This window comes from Protomyctophum parallelum (genome assembly GCF_964188405.1).
Source record: "Protomyctophum parallelum genome assembly, chromosome: 1".
NCBI classification, from domain to species: domain Eukaryota; kingdom Metazoa; phylum Chordata; class Actinopteri; order Myctophiformes; family Myctophidae; genus Protomyctophum; species Protomyctophum parallelum.
In genome coordinates this window covers 85,098,406-85,119,199 of record NC_139697.1, presented here as the reverse complement: position 1 = coordinate 85,119,199, position 20,794 = coordinate 85,098,406, and the positions used below count along the sequence as shown (strand labels likewise).

Genomic DNA, 20,794 nt, shown 5'->3' with positions numbered 1-20,794 from the left:
GCTACAGCAGCTCCACCCCTAAATCAGAGCCTAGCTGGCTCGGCCCTAAATTAACCATTCAGCCTCCTGCGTTTCTATAGCAACGGCCATGCGCAGCCTCTGAAGCCACTGAAGGGATGGATAGAGGCCGCAGTAAAGTGCAACGCAATGGTGTAAAAACACCACGTTCATCCTCAAATCATCCTTTTGCAGTTTAGCCATGTCATGATACAAATGAGATTAGGCATATACTGAGCAATAAATCTGCTTTTGATTTAATTGGATACACGTACACCTCTGTGTAGGAATTAAAAACAGGGTTAGCTAAGCTGCTCTTGTTTGGGGGCAGGCGATTGCTTATTTATAATGCATCGAGGGTTGCGAAGTGCAAAGGCAGCACATGATCTCTTAAGAACCTCCACATACTGTACAAACATACAGAGATGATGCCAAGGAAGTGATTAAAAAAAAACCCACAGGGATTGGACAAAGTGGGAATAGTAATAGTAATACCCCCCCATCAATAATTCCAGCAATCAATAGGGCTGTGCAGATTAACCAGATCCAGTGTAATAGCAGTAATGTGATCCTTCCGTCACAACAACCCCCACTCACGTCAATTTCTGTAGGTCAGGGAGACTCATCCATCACACCGTAAGGTATAGGTACGGTATGTGTAGGCTACTTACTGGTTTCAGACTGGCCTCAACTCACACACAGCATTCATTATTATTATTCCTCTCCTAGGCAAGTGTTAAAGTGCCTTTATAACATAATTACCCCAAAATGATAATGGTCCTCACCAATTTTAAAGGGACTGTATAGGCTTCATGTATACTGGCTACATGACTTATTTTTACTTCCATGATTTCCATGATATTCATCACACATAGACGCTTGGTGAACATACTCACCGACATACAAAAAATTATAATATATATTTATATATATATAGCCTATATATATTATTTTTTATTTTATTTTATTTATTTTAAATACCGGTCAGGAATGTGTCACAGGTCTCCTGCCAGAATCAGACTGGGGACATTGCAATTATGTAGTTGATACACTATCTATTCAGCCCGGCACAGCCCTGTCGGTGAGTATTTCTCACTGAAAGGGAGTGGCTGATTAGGTGAGCCTCTCCTTCCCTCCCACATGGACAATTAGCTGGATACCAAGCATCACAAACCAGAACAACACATGTGTGATTTGTTTCATGGCTTCTGATGGTTGTTAACCATCCTGAAAAATAGTACTGCTTTTTTTAAATATTTTTTTATCCCACGATTTTGTAACCCATTTTTCACCCCTGTGTCAATTATCTAATGTGATCCTGGGCTCTACACACCCTCGGCCAACCTAGTCCCCATATATGGGGGACATGGGGAGAGCAACGGACTTGAACTCATGCCTGAGTGTCCAAGTTGCTCCTGACAGGGGGGGGGGGGGGTTTCCCTGGTTCCCTTATTCCAACCAGTTCCTTTCCCTTCCATCAGGCGCCCCGGCTGGCCAGGGGAGGCAGTTTAGAGACCAGGATTACTGCATGTTTTTTGTGAGGGTACCTACCCTAGGGGACACGGGGAGAACATGCAAACTCCACACAGAAAGGCCCTTTCGCCAACCCCGCCTCGGGTATAGTACTGCTTCAAGAGTGTTTCTTCTGTGGAACATGATGGATTAGAAGAACCTGCAGAAAATGCATGTCCATTCAACAACATGCAGCAACAAATTACAATACAGTTTTGCATTGTGACTTATACCCTTATTTATTTACATTACAGTTGATCAATGCAAAGTACAGGAAGCACTTTATGTTGTGTTATATTATTTCTAACATCATCATCATCAATAGAACATATTTTAAAAGAAGAGCATGTAAGTTAACATATAGCACCTTTGCCATAATTCCCCAGTCAGAAGCTGATTCAGTCACGCGTGTGTCCTGCTATACGGTATATGGGCGGAGGCAGGGGATTCCTCTCTTTTTCTAATACTAGATCTATACAGTACAGAGCACTAGTCCCTGTGTGTTGTGTAAGTGCCTCATTGTTGGCAGCTTTCAGTCCGTGGGCTTTACGTCTAGGGCAAAACGAACGACTCCAGTGCTCTTCCTTGTTCCTGGTTCTTGTTCTCCTCCAGCAGCACCAGGGGAATGATGATGACTGGCTCGGACTGGGCCCTCGTCTTTAGCATCTCTAGGAGGCAGCACACAGGTTAAGATACCAGCAGAAGAAGAAGGAGACAGAAAGAGACATATATGAAGCGTTTCTCTCACTGAAACGACACAAGTTACTGGACTGGCGTTGAGCTGAGCACCCTGTGACCACTCATATTAGTGAAAGACATTATATTACTGCTGTGGGTGGGTGGGTGGTGTGGGGGGGTGGATAACTCAAAATTCTCAACTGTTCCTGCATGTCATGAAGCCTGCTATAAAGCAAAACAGTAGGTGTAGGTGGGATCAGTTGTGTACTAAATCATGTCCTGTATTATTTGCAAAGCAGAACAATGTTCTGGTATTTACAAGGACCACCATAATGGATAATTGCTGATATTTTTCTTTTTCTGGTGTCCTGAGGACTCCAGACACAAGGCATAAGTTGCAACTTTCTGCACTTTATTGCTGCTGCTGCTGTTACTATGGGGTATTCATTTACACTAAATACAAACAGATGACTTAGGTATAGTACCTATTTCTACAGTACACTAATACCTAAGCACACTAATGGCACTGGCATGAGAGTCTCAGGGTGTTCCATGAGAAAGATACTGTAACATGGGATCTCGATTACAAACCCACATCCCATTTATACTCACCCCTTTTACAGTTCATATAATAACCATAACATCACTTAACAGATATGCTAAACATATCTGTCTAGGCACTCAGATTCCAGGTCCCAAACAACCCTAGAATGCCCCCCCAAAACTACAGGCAACTCTAGAATGAGAAACAAAAGTGACAATCAAAATTCTGGAGAGGCTTCTCCTGTAATTCATTTATAGATGTATATAAATAATAAAATCATATTTCAGCTATATAACATCCATTGACAGCAAAGTATCAAATGGTGTACAATGAATGCATGGTAGGTGTATTCTGCTTGCTCTGCAAATACAGATGGATGGCCTTTAGTCATCTGGGTGAATAATTCAACAGTCACGTTTATGCAGCCATGCGAGTTAGATTAGCCATGACCCATTTCTGTTCATCAAGAACAACTCCTTGAAGTTCAAGCATGGCCAAGTGATGAGATCAACACACAAGGCATCCTTGAGAGAGAGACCTTAAGGAACCTTGCATGTAGGACGTGAGAGCAAGCATTCAGACATCGGTAACCACTCTAGAGTCCATATGGAAGAGAAATACAGAGGAACCTGAGGAATAAACCTGATAATGTGGAGGTGTGCCATCAAAACAATGCTGTGTTACATTAATACAAAAATGAATCAGAACATCATGATTATGTATGAATGGTAATGAGTGGCATCTGTGGCTTTTGGTCTGGTTTCCTTTTGTTTGTTTTCATTACCTGGGATCGGGTAGAGCACAGCCCCACAGGTGTTGCTTTAGAGTCTGCACCCAGCCAATATCTCGGATTGGCTGGCAGAGTTGTACGTAGTGGTACTGTTTTAGCACAACCCTTCAAATGAATCAGAATGTCACTTGTTAGCGCACTAGAAAGTGGGACAGCATCATCCAAATCTGACATCCTCAAAGAAGCTAACCAGGTTAAAGATGCAACAGTATGGTAAAATGCATTTACATTTTCAGAAAGATCTATGCTAATGTCACATACTTGATACTTGTGATTCTCATATACAAAGGACCACAACGTATATCCTAGAATCATTTGTATAGTTTTTGTGGCTGAAAAAGCACATCTTATTCTGGAAGGAGTTTCTATAGGCATCCTTTGACATGCATATTGCTAGACAGTTTGTTTGAGTTCTCTGAATATATTAGACATGATGCAAAGATAATAATATATTCTTCTCATGTGACAGCAATATGCAATCCCTCAAAAGGATGTCTAATCTCGTTCTCGCCAGAACATGGCATAATATTTAATAAGCATAGAAAGAAATGATAATAGCAAAGTTCTCTTCCATGTGGATTTATTATTATTGAATATTGTCTGTCTCACAAAGACAAAGACTGGGAGAATATCCTAACATAGCTGCAACTACTAAGCTCTCACCCCGCTCTGTACTTCTCAACACAAAGAACCAAAGAAGACACTGCTTTTCTGCTTTTTTATTTATTTGTGGTATTTCAATAAATATCAGCAAGCAGATAGAAACACAAGCACGTCACAGTAAAATATTTTCCCCAAGACATAACCTTCTTTAGCATACTTTCTATCCTCGTTTACCTAATACTCACAAAGATAGCACCAGGTTGTGTGCGAAGAACTGCCTCCCCCAAGCCCCTTCTTTGAGCTAACATGACAAAGCACCCCCCTCCCCAAACCAAAGGCTGCAAAATGTTAATGAGTGAACCCCTCTTTTGCATTGGACACGTGCTCAGTGTGGACATAATACAGCATGATGGAGGTGATGGTTGCTGAGACTGACACCACAGAAAACAGAGACAACCGTCTTACACTCAAATGGAGGAATATGCTGACCAGTAGAACAGATGGGAACAGTGAGCAGAGTTGCTGGGTTGTGGAGGACAGTGGTTGGTGCGGTGACTCATGACAAGATGGATCCTGTACAATGCCCTAATTTGTAGCCCTAAGCCAACACAAATGTTTGGGAAAATCCAGGTGTTCCACTACAGTAAAGACTTACAGAAATCAGTCTAGAATTAGTCTCTATATTCTAGAACGTAGTCGATCCCCTGCTGGAAATATAGATGGTTATATGCTATTGTTATATACAAAGAGGTTTAACGTTTACCGTCATTAATTTGGACATGGACAGATATACTGTAGGTTTATAAAATAACATCTTTATGCCTTTCCTTCCCACTGAAGGGAACTGCAATTTACAAACATGCCCCCAGAAAATCAAGGTTGTGCAGCTTGATTTGGTATACTTTGGCATACTGTACCTTTACACATCACCTTCAAATTGCCACACATTGAAAAAATAAAATAAACCTTCAATGTTAAATCAACATCATGTAAGCTGAAATCAATAATACAAATACACACCTGATCCAGGGGAGTGTCAATGTAAGACAATTAGAAGTATAACAACATGCGGTCAGATACCATGATGGATGCAGAGTGACTACCAAGAGAGAGGCATTCAGACTTACCATCACATCAGTACAGTATGTTATCTTTGGGGTATATTAGGACGACAAAGGCTTTAGCATATAGTTCACTCATTATTGACAAAATGAAATCAAATTACATACTGATGAAGAAATCAAAGAAATGCTACAATTGTATATGGTACTGTGTATTGGGAATAACATAGTCTGTGTGGTACAGCCTGTGAAGACCCTCTTTAGAGTTGTTGTGGTCATTTTAGTAGCAGCAACTCAAACTGTCTGCTACAGTCACAGGGGTGTCATTTGTTCCGGTCAACCATGGCGGTGTGTATGACAAAGAGCTATAAGGAGGTGTGTGTGTGTGTGTGTGTGTGTGTGTGTGTGTGTGTGTGTGTGTGTGTGTGTGTGTGTGTGTGTGCAGCTACTAATTTTGTTGTAGCTTTGTGGCATTACAGAGGAATCCATCTCAGTATTGAAGATTCGGTGGAGAAGAACTCCAGAAGGATATCGCCATTGACCACTATTTTAGCAAAATATTCACTATTTATTCTTTGTTTTCAATCTTTTAGAATTCTATTGAAATGTTTTGCCTAATGACATGTCCAAAACTAGGAACACTGGTCATAGAGTTAAACACAATTTACCAGACCTTCTCCCTGGCTTTGGGATATATTCATTCAAATGTTAAATGTTATTTGCATGAGGACTAATAGGAGTACTCATCTGCTTTGCCAATGACTGGTGTAGTGCATAATCAGATGATAGTGATCTAGATTGTAGAGTAGCGTTAAATTACCTAAAAGTGAACTCTGTGTATGTTTCATAAAAATGGGAAAATGGGAAGATATGTTCTTCATAGTCAATTTGTGTGAGGAGCAGCATATGTTAAGAAAATGAGACACTGGCTTTCAAAATGGCTTTGAACAACATAATGTTTTATAATATGCAATATTATCCAACTGACATCAGACGTTTTGTGAACTTTATGTACCATGAAGAGAACAATAACAAAACAAACGGAGCAGGCACAAACCAAGCCATGGATCCATACAGTCATGATAAACCAAGCTGCACATTTATCAAAGATTTTCAGAATGATTAAGATGAGTATCATTGCTATTAATTTAGCAGTCACAGAAATTCTGAGAGCCAATTTGTGATTCCATTCCTCTCTTTTGTTGAAAATCCCTGATAAACTCAAATACAAAGCAATCTGTTCAGTTGAACAAAGCCAAACCATACAGAATTGCTTGTCAATGTGCCCATGCAACAAGAGCCATCCATTGGCTACCAAGGCAGCTGGTAGCCATGGCAACCTGGAGATGGAGACATAGAGGCGAGTGGGGGTTGGTGGGCGGCATCGAATAGCATAGGAAGTGGATGTTCACACCCACTCGTCACTATAGCTCTCTCAGTGTAGTGTGAGGCAGGATGTGCAAAGACGTGTCATGTGTAAGCGTTGGAAATGTTCTGTTAATATTACACAAGCCTATCCAAGATATACGGGGGCATAGAAATGATTAAGCATAATTTAAACTTTGTCACATGATGGTGTTGCTGTGAAAAATAAACAGATTTTCAAGCTGGGCTAGTTTAACACCGTCATGTGATAAAGCATAATTCCAGGACAGAGAATACAGAGAGAGTGAGCAAAGGACAGTGAGAAGACAAAAGAGGACAGTGAATGAAAGAGTGAGGGAGAGAGAAAGGAGAGACAGTAAAGACGAGAACCCTTAATTCATTTTTGCAGCCTCCATGTGTTTTTTTGCCCAAATGAAGAAGAAGGAAGGAAAGTAGTGCTAAATGATTTTTACTCTTTTGCCTCAGCCAGTTTGTTGTTCATCTCTTTACTTTTCTCCTTGTCCCCCTCCGCTGGCCGGGTCTCGGGCTGGTTCTCAGTGGTCTTCTTCTTGGCACCCTTCAGCGTCGCGCTCTGCTTGTCTTTGGCCTTCTTCACTGGCTTGCCCTGGCCCGCCGTTTCAGTGCCCGCCTTTTTGGGTTTAGAACGGGGGGCACTATACCTGTCAACCTAAGAACGTTGGATAGTGGGAGTGAGATTCCCCTACAATACTGAGTGTTAATTTAACCCATTATAGGCGGGAACCCCTTTTTGTAACCCTACCCTTCAGGACAGGAACCCATTTTGGCCTACTGTATGTACAGTATATTAGCAACATAAATGTTTCGTAATTTTTGAATAGGCTAAATATTTGAAGATCTTCAGATAATTCAGGTCAGGATTTAGAAGGCGTTTTTAGAATCGGGCTCAGTCCTAAATGGCAAGGTGACTCCAGACCAAACAAACAGCTTGTTCAAACTTAAAGACTACTTAAAACTGTCAGACGGTCTGTGCTATTTGGAGCTACCTTACTGTAAGTGTACGATTGAACCTGTAACAACTAATTTCCTGTGTCCCTGGAGAAGGGATATAACTCAATTTAGTTAATGGGCCATTAACCCATTTAGACCGGAGGACGATTCTACAAATGTTTTCTAAATCCTGACAGTTTTCTGAAAAACCCATGTTTCTATGTCTAGTTCTCAAACATTTTCATGTCAAGGACCCCCAAAAATATATGTAATTGGCCGCCGACCCTCATCTGAAAATATGTTGTTCCAGGCCTCCCCCCAGATGCAAAGATATTGCTATATAGAGTTTAAAACGTTCACTCTGAAAGAATATAAATATATTCAAAGATTTGCGCCACATTTTCATGATTTTTCAAAAATAGCAGATCTACAAGCTCATAGCCGAGCTACGACCTTGTAGATCTGCTATTTTTCAACAGCTAAAGTATAGAACGTCGCAGTTCCGCCCCCTTTCAGAACGACGAGGGCACCAGGAAATAATTCCCCATTCATTTTCCCCACGTTTCAAAAAGTATTTATTTAATGACCTTTAGCCAACAGCAGAGTTGACAAATCATGACAATAAACTAGGTGCACGATTATGAAATTATGACCGATATCCGATCTCCGATTATTTGCAGGGTCATATCTGCCGATTCTGACCGATTCCGATATTATACAGAGGACCACAATGGAAACAAGCCTAGGCCCTATAGGGGCTATTGGCCCAAAGCCTGTTAATAAAGTATTCAATCAATCTATAAATAGCATAATACTTTTCCAAGTGTCTGTTTTCACAACTGAATGACTACTGAATGAGATGAGTACACAAATTAAATGTAGATTTATTTTAAAATGTATTTATTTTTTGCTGTTGGAAACCGAGACCATTCCGATACCGATATGGCATTCTTATGGCTGATATGGCCAATTCCGATTATGCTACAGATTAATCGTGCATCCCTAGTACAATAAACAATTTTTTTGGGGCCGAAAAAATAATTAGAAAGAAGAAAAACTAGAAAAAGGTGTTGTACCCTGCCCTTTTATTCTTCTTTCTGTACCACACTGTTGTGACGAAAAGAGAGTTGAGCCAGAAGGCAAAGCTCTCTGTCTACCGAGCTTCATTCCTACTCTCACCTAGAGTCTCACCTCACCTGAGTCATGACCGAAAGAATAAGTTACGAATACAAGCGGACAAAATGAGTTTTCTCCGACGGGTGGCTGGCATCTCACTTAGAGATAGGGTGAGAAGTTCAGTCACGCGGGGGAGACTCAGAGTAGAGCCGCTGCTTCTTCGCCTGGAAAGGAGCCAGCTTATAGGTTCGGGCAATCGGGCATCTGGTTAGGATGCCTCTCGAGCGTCTCCCTAGGGAGGTCCTCGATGCACGTCCCACTAGGAGGAGACCTCGGGGCAGACCAAGGCGCAGATGGAGGGATTACATCGACTCACTGGCCTTGGAACGCCTCGGGATCCCCCAGGAGGAAGTTACTAATGTTGCTCTGGAGAGGAATGTCTGGAGCTCTCTGGTGGAGCTATTGCCCCCGCGACCTGACTAATAAGCGGTTGAAGATGGATGGATGGATAGGGGAAAGTTAATGGGGAAATATTTTCTGGTGCCCTCACAGGGGGGCGGGACATCGACGCTCTATAACATAATGCTTAAAACACCAAAAGGGGTTCCCGTCCTGAATGGGTTAAATTAGCTGTGTAATGTCTTCCAGAAGGATACATGAATTTCACAGAGATTTGATCATTTCTTTAGGTGCAAGGTTTGTCCCATGGGGTCAATTTTCTTCTTAGGCAAAAAATAAACTTCAAAACTTGATTGAAATGTGTGTGCTGTGTGTACATGAATATAACTACTTTATCTCACCTGCTTGCTGTGGTCTATATAAGGTTCACTGTACAGACTGCGTATCCTTCTTCTCTCCTGAGCCTTGTTGTCAGTGGGCAAGTGTTTGCCTTGCTCTCCCTTGTAGGTGGCGCTGTAGCTGGTCTCCAGGTTGGTTTTGTAATTGGGTGGGAGATACTGGGACTTGGCCCGAATCATTTTTGCTGGCTTCACATCCCTATAAGCCTTGAATTCGGTCCTGCAAAGAAAGAAGTGATTCACAATAAGAAAACCTTCCATATAATGCCACTGTGAGGTAATGAACAACAATGTGCTGAGACGAACTGCAGAACTATAGCCTATAGTATGTGACTGCCTGGTGCAGTACTATACAGTAAAGTACAGTGTGCAATAGTGCTAGTCTTGTGTGTTAATAGAGTCCTCACATAGCAGTTCTGAAGAAGGTCAGCATTATGGCTCTCACTCAAGGGAGCCTGCCTTGCAGTAGTCTGCCACCATCACATGTTTATTACATTGACTATACTGCAGCACCAGTGTAACTCCAGTTTCATATAACCTTTAGAACAACATATAGAACACTGACATATTCAGTACTATACAGTAAGTACTATAATACTATAGTGTTTATGAATGAAAAGATATGCTCAGTAGATTCTGTATTAATGCTCAATATATCATACATACTTGCATAGACAATCTAATACGTCCATGGGCCAGGGAAGTCCTTGGACAAGGACAAAGTATACCTATCCAATTTCCCTTATGGCCATAACACAGCACCAAGCACACAGACAAACTCTCCAACCTCCAAAAAGCACTTCTCACTGCCACTCAACTTCCTGTACTGTAGCCCTGGCCCATTGAAACCCTCCTCATTTTGCAGGTAACAAAGTTCATACAAGAGGAAGACTGGCTTCAAGGCTGCAATACTAGATCATCGTTAGAACAATTAGTCAACCCACATTGTATGAAATTACTAAATCAATAATCCAACAGCTATGGAAAACCTGAAGTCAGCTGCTGCAGCATAGCTTGGGTGGAAATTAAATTAAAACTGCCTGCTGTATGTCCTAGCTGGCCCCATTTGTACAGTAGCAGGAGGTTTGTGCTTTGTTTTTGTTGCTTATGAAGTACACCGCAAGCTGCTTGAGGCATGACTGGGGTTTCAATGAGACTGTGGCTATAGTTGTCTCTTTGACTGCGTCACAGTGGGAGGGCTGGTTTCTGACCTCCTATTGTGGTTGGTTGTCATGGGATAGCACAGGGATGTCAAAATGAGCATAATGTGTAAGCAACAATCCAGAGACAAACAAACCATGAGATATACAGTAAATACTGTAGTAATTCTTCTCATGTGGATTTTCTTAGCCCTCATGTGGATTTTTGTAGCCCTCATCAAAACCTAAATGGTAAATGGTGCATTTATATAGCGCCTTTATCCAAGGCGCTTTACATAGATTGTGCATTACATTCACCCATTCACACACATTCATACACCGATTGCGGCGGAAGCCATGCAAGGTACCAACCAGCACATCGGGAGCAATTTGGGGTTCAGTGTCTTGCCCGAGGACACTTCGACATGGAGACAGGAGGAGCCGGGATTCGAACTGCCGACCCATGGATCATTGGACGACCTGCTCTACCTCTTGAGCCACAGTCACCCCTGTAGTGTACACTCAAGACACTGCCTGCCGCTGTCACTCTTAGATCTCCATATATGGAGCTGACCTGTTCTGACATTCCATATGTTGATCTGACCTCATCAAACCCTGTGCACTCAAGACACTGCCCCCGCTGCCATGATCTGACCTGCTCAAACCCTGTACACTCAAGACACGCTCCATATATGGCCAGTATAGAATTCATTCCATATGTTGATCTGACCCCCCATGTCAAAGCGCCAGTGCTCGCACAGCAGTCTGCTGTCACCCAGGCGGATAAAGGGCGAGGACGCTTCTCGCCCTCAGGGCGTCTTACTGGTATTTATAATATAGTATAAAGATGTTTCCTTATCAGCAAAGAGAACATTTAAAAGAACATTTAACATATTTTCATTTAACCTGAAAAAGACAATGCTGTATCTATCTATCTATCTATCTATCTATCTATAAATGCACCGAAAAATGTCTGTCTGTCTGTCAGTCAGTCAGTCAGTCATTCTGTCTGTCCTTCTGTCTGTCTGTAGCCGACACTTCCTTATATTAACCTGACTCCGCCAGATAGGGCAGTATAGAGAATACTCTCTACTGCACCATCTTGCTGTTCATATACTCAGAACGGGTGAGGACTAGTACTTTAAATTGCTAAATTAACTCTCCCTAATTTGTATTGTGCACTAATATTGTAATTTAAAACACACCACTGGCAATTAAAATGCCATATCCCCATAAATCTCAAAAGCAAATGAATCATGATGGTGGAAGAACATGCCGCCTGAATGCTGAATAGAGGGACTCCTCCAGCGGTGCAGAAAAGAGGTGGATATCACACAGAGAAGAGAGAACTCTTCTTACGCAAGAAAGTAGAAGCCATTTAACCAATTACTGTTGAACTGGGGCAAGAAGCCACAATGCAAAAGACAGGTTACGCAACAATGTCCAAGTCCAAGGGCATAAAGTGCTCATTATATGACACTGCTGTGTGTGTGTGTGTGTGTGTGTGTGTGTGTGTGTGTGTGTGTGTGTGTGTGTGTGTGTGTGTGTGTGTGTGTGTGTGTGTGTGTGTGTGTGTGTGTGTGTGTGTGTGTGTGTGTGTGTGTGTGTGCGTGCGTGCGTGCGTGCGTGCGTGCGTGTGTGAGAGAAAGAGACAGAAGGGGTGAAGAGTGAACTGTAACATACTGTAGCTGCTGTGGACTCATGACTATAACAATACAGCCAGTGTCTCTGAGGTCAGAGTGTGCTAGGTACTAGCCTACAGTACATGTATGGAATACTATTGCACACAAGGATGTTGCTTTGCAACATTGAAACTGGCTTGGAAAAAAAGTTACCCACACCTTCATGGGGTGTGTAATTGATAGAAAATGTGTCATTTTTTGGGGGGTGAACTACTCCTTTAAGTACTGAAATAGTTGGTGGCATTTCAACATAAAGGGGCGGCGGCGGCGGCTCAGGGGTAGAGTGCCTGGATGGTAACCGCAAGGTTGCCAGTTCGAACCCGGGCTCCCCCAGAGTTAGTGTCGAAGTGTCCTTGAGCAAGACAATAATAATAATTAATTATTCTCTCTAAAGAAACACAAAACATTACTTTAACCATTGAGCAGGAGTCTTGTTATTGTATTGTACTTTCATTACAACTTCTCTTGATTATCTTGCTCTTCAGTACAGTAGGTTATTATACCATCATATGAATCACAGCTATACAGTACAGTACAATCATTGCTTGGTGCTTCTCTGTGTGTGACTATAGCTGCTTTGAAAGGCTGACCATGCTGGTCCACAGGGTGAAAAGGCAGCACCATTGTGACCACCATACACTGGCACTGACATGGCTGGAACCATTCCAGGGCACGGTACTGCTGAGCTACTACATGTCACCTTCCGCCAATATGGCACATTCTGCTCAAGCCCTCTTTACTTACCATTCGATCATTAAGGACATGAACAACAAACGTCTACTCTGAACAGTAAACATAAAGCAACAGCAAATTGCAATCAATAATAAGACGTTACTGTGGCCACTTCAAACCAGCCAATGGCGATAAACCCAATCAGGAAACATTTACGATCCCAATCAGTATAAGTTTTTGCTGAAAGGCTGCTGAAAGCATTGTGAGCTCAGTGAACAAATCAAATATTTATAACTATCAGCACATGAAAACACAGAAAACAGGTAAGACTCACTTTACTGTAAAACCTCAAATCAATAGTACGCTGTTTGACTGGATTGTCCTTCAGGCTTACTGTACAGTAAGCTTACCTTCATCCAACATAGCCCCTCCCCCCCCCCAAAAAAAAGAGGGGGGAAAAAAGAAAGAAAAAATATGAAGCTCAGCAGAAAGTGAATACCCATGTTATAAAAATCTATGAGCTTCTCAACATAATATGAACACCAATGTCATGACACATCATATCACGATAATAATAGCAGATTACACCGAAACAAAGCTACATGTCACCTTCAGGATTGGAGGATTTCACACAGGGAGCAATATGTTCCATCTACCTATAGCTTTTTTTAATCAATAATGCTGTACTATACTGTCCAACGATATGGCGGCTGTTCATAGCTACTGTGGAGTCAGTACTGCTGTATGGACCCTCACAGTACAACAGGAAAAGGTCTACACAAGAACGCTACGAATGGCACTAGGTGTCACATGGACGGACCGCATCGGAAATGTGGACCTACCACGGGTCACGGACAAAGTCAGAGAGAGAAGGATGAGGCTGGCAGGGCACTGCGTCAGGCACCCAGAACTTGAGTAAATTGACTCTATGGGTTTGTCAGACTCAATGCCTATGTTGACGAGAGCACAGAAACAACTCTTCTCATATGGTCTGATTACAGCGAAAAAACTAATTTTGACACACTGGAAGAAGGAGGAGGCTCCTGCATTTAAGCACTGGTTAAATTAAATGACTAGTACACTTCATCTTGAGAGAATAAGGTATTTCCTGAGAAACAGGGAGAGACAGAAGGTTTGGCTGCCCCTTGTCCATTACCTGAGTAGAAACAATTAATAGACAGGATACCATTGATATGGTTGACTGTACGCCATTTTCTTTTCAGATGTTTTCCATGAGCTTTCTATCATCTTATTATATAGTATGCAGTGTCACTGAGCAGTATGGGTGGGAGGGTTAAGGGATTTCTTTCTCTTCTTTGTCTTGTTTTTTTTTGTCTTTCATTTTGTTTCATAAAAAAAAAAAAAAAATGTATTTCATATCATAATGTTTAACAATTTATATTCTGTTCAATAAAAACATATTTGACAAAGAAATTGACTCTATAGGAGCCAACCCAAGGCAAAGCCAGGAGGGGAAAGAAGCGTACCACCTATGTAGACGTGCTGCGGCGTGACAGCTTGGCTGACAACACTGCAGAGCTCAAGAACCTGATGTTGGATAGGAAATTGTGGAGGGCCGCGATCCAGGAATCCCGAGTTGGTGTTGGCTTGACCTCACTCTCGCAGCAACTAACTAAATAACTACTAAAGATATGGAAGGGTATGTTTTAGACTCTTGGTTGATGGGGGCTGATTTGGGAAATGGGAATCATGATGACATTTGCCATAATGCTCTCAATGCTCATCCACATGAGTTGTCAGCATTGTTGTCAGCCTGGGAGAGGGAAGGGGGGGTGGTGGGGAGGTGGGGGGAGAAGAAAAACAGGCCTACTTTATTTAGGAGACCATTTGTAGGCTTTGTGTACTATTTCGCCTCTAGTGGCTCCAAATGAAGTTCGCCCATCTTTATAAATAAATAATCTTTGCTTCTGATCAATACTCTTTCCTTCCTCTGGTATCAACCCTGATTTCAACAGTGCCACTTTAGGTTACCCAGCAGTATTACAGCTGTCCATACTCAAACAGACAGATATGGAGACAAACATACATAGAGACACACATACAGTATGTAGCTGTTCATTGGAGCAGTTAGGCACTGCTAAAATAAAAGCAACTGGCATTTAACGAATACAAGAATGGTCGGTACAACAACCTAGTCAGACCCAGTCATAACATTCGTCACCAGGTATTCCCAAACGTATCTTCAGTAAAAAGTTGGTTCTGAGAATTCCGTAAAAAGAAGAAGAAAGGCTTTTATCTGTTTGAAGAATTGCAACTGAAACCATTTTATTTGAGCATCAGCTGTAATCAGATGTGATCAAATCAGATTATAATGTATTATATAAGAACGTTAGTTGACAGAGCTCTGCATTGATGAAACAAGCCAAGCAGAGCCTCAATCTGAGGATTATAGTAATAATAACATGGCTTAAAGTTAATGTCTTGTCGACAACAGACTGCTAATGTTTAATAGAATGATATACTGTGTGTCATCTGTCTAATGTCTATACAATATAAAAAATAATGTTTTACACACATTTCTTTTTATTCAGATGTTTGCATTTGTGGGTCAAAATCTCCACTCAGCTAACTATTTACATAGATTTAGATAGTCTGTGGAGCATGTCACACCAACACTTCACTGTACATACTCGTATGAGCAAGTGACAACTTGAATTATGAACAATGTATACCGGTAATAAAATAGGCGTAATCTATGAGGAGATGCAGAATACATTCTTTACTTAAACCAATTGCACGTTATCCTCAAGAGTCTCTGAAATGGAGTCTCTGAAGGTCCCTGGAAATAAAAACGTCTGGGTTTCTGAGGCTACTGAAGGAATGGTTATTTCTTTATGTATGGCAAGCTCTCTACAAGAGTTATTCTGGGTGCCTGCCATGCAATGGCAGAAACACAGGTTAAAATCCGCAACACATACTTAATCGTAATTATCGTCAAGACACAAAACTTTGACGTCTATGGCCGGGAATGGTGTGCTTGTGCTTTTCTTTCCGTTTCGGGTTACCGTGCCGACGTAATTCGCAATAAACGACGCAAAAAATGCCCCATGCAAAGTCAATGGGGAAACGCGGGTAAAAACAGAAAACGACACGTTACTTTGGAGCCACATTACTCTGGCATACTGTTACGTAGAAACACGATTTAAACCTCAAACAGCACACGAGGCCATCGACTTTGTTGTGGTTCAGACGGAATTCGAATACGTTGCACAGTTTGCCCGCTATCGCAGTTCAAAGTGTGTTTGGTGACTTGGTCTGAGCAAAAATCTCGACTTAGAGTGTCGCACGCCCAGAGAGAGAGCGGGTCAGAGGGAGAAGCCAGTGTGAAGACTGTAGTGAAATTCTCCGAACAAATCGTCCTCACGGCCAAAATATTAACTTTACACGCATGGGTTTCGGTAATTTTGTAGCCACACTCGTCCTCTTTCACCCAATGTCACAACCACAGCCCAGATTCATACGGTACGTGAACTACAGCCCTGAAAGTGTACCATCATAATGTGTCATAACACTCCATGTTAACTGCCTGAATGAGTCAGCAATTTTTTCATCACAAACACAATTTCTTAACTCGCTCTTATAACCACGTTTTTTATCGTACCAATACCACGATCGCACACGGCGTACCTTAATGTCTCGGGTCACTCACGGCGGAAACAAAAATCGCATTTGACGTTTACTTTTTGCGATAGAGCAATTTGTTCGGACATACGTTCTCTCACTGAGTCAGTGTGGTTTTAACTTTCAATAGTGTTTGCATTTGCATAGACTAGCCCTAGCCCAGGTGAAATTGATACTTTGTCAATGATTCAAGGTCAAGTTGACCACCTCTCAAACACGCGCACACAAGAACGCACATGCACGCACATGCACACATGTGCACGCACACACACACATTGAAAGTCAATGGAGAAAATCGGGGAAACACGTAACTCTGTCATTTCTCGACCGTTTCAGAAGCAGGGTGGCTCGCCGGAACCGGGCCGCCCCCCTGAACGAAACCTAATGGACCCTTACAGCTCAGACATCTTAGCATTAGCATGTTAGCATTACACAAGGCTACTGACACAATTTAATATTAAACATTCATGCCGTTCTACTTCCTGCTTCCTGAACTGACTGACTGCCAGCCATGAAGCTGCACACTTTATCCTCTTCAGTGGCTTTGATTGCATAGTATAAGTGCACTTCTCTTCTACATTGAATTTCACTTGCTTATTAAACAAAATCACACTCGTGTGAAGTGAGGGGCTCTCTTACTTACTCTGGTTAAGAGTAAGTAAGTGGCCAACTCTGGTACGGCAACCTTGCCATTAGAATATAGTAAATGGTAAATAAAATGGTGCATTTATATAAAACCTTTATCCAAGGCACTTTGATTGTGCATTACATTCACCAATTCACACACACATACACAGATGGTGGAGGAAACCATGCAATGCACCAACCTGCTCATCGGGAGCAATTAGGGGTTCAGTGTCTTGCTCAAGGACACAACACTAACTCTGGGGGAGCTCGGGACAGGGAAACCGTTTCCCATGCAGCCACTCTACCTCCTGAGCGACTGCCACCCCAAATATGTACAAGTATGGCATAAATGACAATGCACATGCTCAAAATGGCCTCAAACAGAGATACTTCCGGGGAGTATGCTATGTGAGAAACTTTAACTGAAATGAGTGGGCAGGGATTTTCTGTGCCCTCTCCAGATCATATAGCGCTATGGACAGCATCCAGACGTTACTTTTTCATAATATCGTAATACTGTCCAAATCATGGTGTAGCAGAGGAAGTGGCCATGATGGGACTGTCCAAGTGCTCCTGGAGCAGCTCAGTGGCCAGCAGAGAAAGACAGGCTGTTCTGGGAAGCTCCCAGGTGTGTACACTACAGTGTGAAGCTGGGCTAGGCATTGCTCAAAAAGAGTACTGTATTTGTGATCAGCAAGTCTTCCCTCGATAAATAAAGACTTTTAAACAATGGCCCTCCCTTGTCAGAAAATGGAGCCTGGGCACAATGAGTCAGCTGTAAATAACGTAGCTAATTCAAACCATCACAACAGTAGAGAACATTAAGGCTTTCACCATACAAAAGAGATGTCTTCAGCTATAGAACCTATCTTGCTCAAAATATTGGGCAGGGGGGTCGTCATGATTTACATTGTTCATTTCTTATTTTAGTTATGAGGATGCAGGATTAGTCTGGTTGAAACATGTAGCCTGGTTGACTCCCCCTTGAAAACATTTCATTGGATGTTTTCAAGGAGGAGTGGTTAACCATGCAAGATTACAGCTAAACTAATTTAATGCCCATCTATTTGCCATAAGCATCAATGTATGCATGGTGTTTTGTGTTTGTGTGTGTGTGTGTGTGTGTGTGTGTGTGTGTGTGTGTGTGTGTGTGTGTGTGTGTGTGTGTGTGTGTGTGTGTGCGTGCGTGTGTGAGTGCGTGCATACAATCTGTACATGCGTGCACATAAGGGTACTATTAGCAATGTTAACACACAGTTGACCTGCTTTAAGTCTCTGACAGAGAGTGGACTGCTGGGCCTTGTCACTGTGCAACCATTTCATGCCACATCAAGCTGTGCCCTTTGCAGCAGTTACCCTGCATACAACACAGCACAGCACAGCACAGCACAGCACAGCACAGCACAGCACAGCACAGCACAGCACAGCACAGCACAGCACAGCACAGCACAGCACCCAACAGCTGTTAGACTGACGTGCCGGTTTCTCATGAGCCACGGTACACCTGCTGTCAGTGAAAACACTCTTTTCCATTGATGCACTGTCCTATTAATTATGTCCCCCTCCCCACAACATTTTCACCTATAATGGCATTAAAGTGAATAAAGTTGTTCCCATGCAATGCATTCTAACAAATTGTAATAGCCTACTGCAATAGTATGTTTGAAGAATATTCCTAATCAGTGCATGACTCAGGAGTTTATCACAAAATCTGAGATTCTCCAAATATTACAGGTCCATTTGGTTACATTTGTACATTCTCAGAGTTACAAATGGACAAATTACTACGAGGATGTTACTGTGTAAAGTTTGATGGGGGTGCCGTTTTATTTCAAAGGATATCTCCTGGATCGATGAAACACAATCTAAATTTAGCCTAGACAAAGATAACCATAGTCCTATTTTACTCCACAGATAAAGTAACATAATGTCAATAATGCACATTGACAAGAGATGAGATGAGCTTGTGTTATTATGCATTTTTAGCAAAGGACTATGAGACAGATTGCCCATCATCACTCGATGACACGGCATAATCTGACAGTCGAGACCAAAATAGTATTTGGCAGCAATTCCACTTCGACCCTGAATTCATAAGGTTTTACTTTTCACACACAGGTTTTAGACTCTATATACAGCCTTGTATGTACAGCAAGACATCTTTTGAAAGCCATGATCTCAGTCATTATCATATACTGTCATAGTTATAGTAGTACCCTGTGCAGGTTGTGTTCAATAGCAAAAATGAAGAATACACATTAAAATCCTCTCAGTGTAATAATAGTAATTTAACTCAAGCTTTAATAGTGATTCAATGTTGTGACATGTGAGTTTGTAGAGCGGCTAATTTAAAAACATTTATAAATTATATAGAAATATTGAAACATTCTAAAAACATTTGGAATAAGTTTGAAAGTTTTTAACAACACAAATCTTCTCGTATGGGGGTCAGAGGAAAAATATATTTTCAGCAAGCCTATTATGTTTATGTAGGGTGTGTAGGCTATAGACTACTATAGGCCTACATATTATAAATTATCTGGGGGCCCTTGAAACGAAAATGTTTGAGAACCATTGGCAACAACAACACCAGCTGTAACCTCACCTGTATGAGCTTCCAGCAGTGACCTCTTGTTTGATCTGTCTGTTCACTGCATCCACCGCCCTCCCTTTACCTTCTGTCACCCCATCTCCTTCCGTCTGAAGGACAACTTTCTTCTTCTTTTTCTCACCCTGAATAATGTCTTTCTCCTGCACCTTGTCAGCTATCGTGCTTTTCTCCACACCGCTGTCCAGCTCGGCGTGGTGCGTCGCCATGTGTTTGGAGTGTTTCATGAACCTGCTGCTGTCTGGAACGCGCTCCTCGCCTCCAGCGGAGGAGGAGATGCCAGCAGGAGCAGAAGGAGGTTTGGGGATCCAGGGATGCTCCCTCTTAGGGATGGGCCATGGCTGGAAGTCCTTCTGGTACTGTGTCTCGGTGTTGAAGGGGATTTCGGGGTTGTGGTATTCGTTCTTGGGCTTGCAGCTGGGTTCTCTTTGCACTCTCCAGTGCTTATAGTCCTGGCGCATCACAGAGCTGCACACGCGCTCCTCCGAGACGCTCCTCCGGGGGGGAGCAGAGCCGTGCTCCGCACGGGACGGCTGCGTTTCTATGGCGACACGAGTCGCCTGTGCATGCGGATGCTTCTGGTGATGGCTTGATGGAGGCTGCAGCTGGATGTGCTGCATCTCAGAGACATCCGTGTACTTGGTGAACACCAAAGGCACCGCAATGTCAGCCTTGTCCAGCTGGTTCCAGAAGCGGGCCATGCAGCACGCCCTGCTGATACAGGGCCACGCCATGGTGACTGATGCCGAATAATCTCTTAGCCTAGCCTACTTCAACTTCAATGTGCCACGCAGCTCCAAATTAAAAAATATTATTTCTCTTCCCTGGTCTCGGAGGGCCCCTGAAGAATCCTGATAATGTGAGGAACAAAATGTCCGCACTGCTGCGTCAAGTGTTCCAAGATGTTTAAATAGGCTATACGTTAAACGTAGTCAGATAATAAATCCATGATGGAATGAAATGATATCTATCGCCGTTAGATAGTAAAAACA

General features: G+C 42.4%; 2 protein-coding genes across 2 annotated transcripts in view; both read right to left on the bottom strand.

The window, feature by feature from the left end:
• thap12a (THAP domain containing 12a) overlaps positions 1-20,794 on the bottom strand; it is a 403,705-nt gene that overhangs the window by 72,741 nt on the left and 310,170 nt on the right. The window lies entirely within an intron of this gene.
• Positions 2,042-20,536, bottom strand: map6a (microtubule-associated protein 6a; the record flags this gene model as incomplete). The annotated part of the gene is made up of 5 exons (XM_083760252.1): positions 2,042-2,177; positions 3,516-3,626; positions 7,024-7,238; positions 9,436-9,652; positions 19,800-20,536. The coding sequence occupies 5 exons, from the start codon at positions 20,534-20,536 to the stop codon at positions 2,042-2,044; spliced, it is 1,416 nt and encodes a 471-aa protein (XP_083616378.1).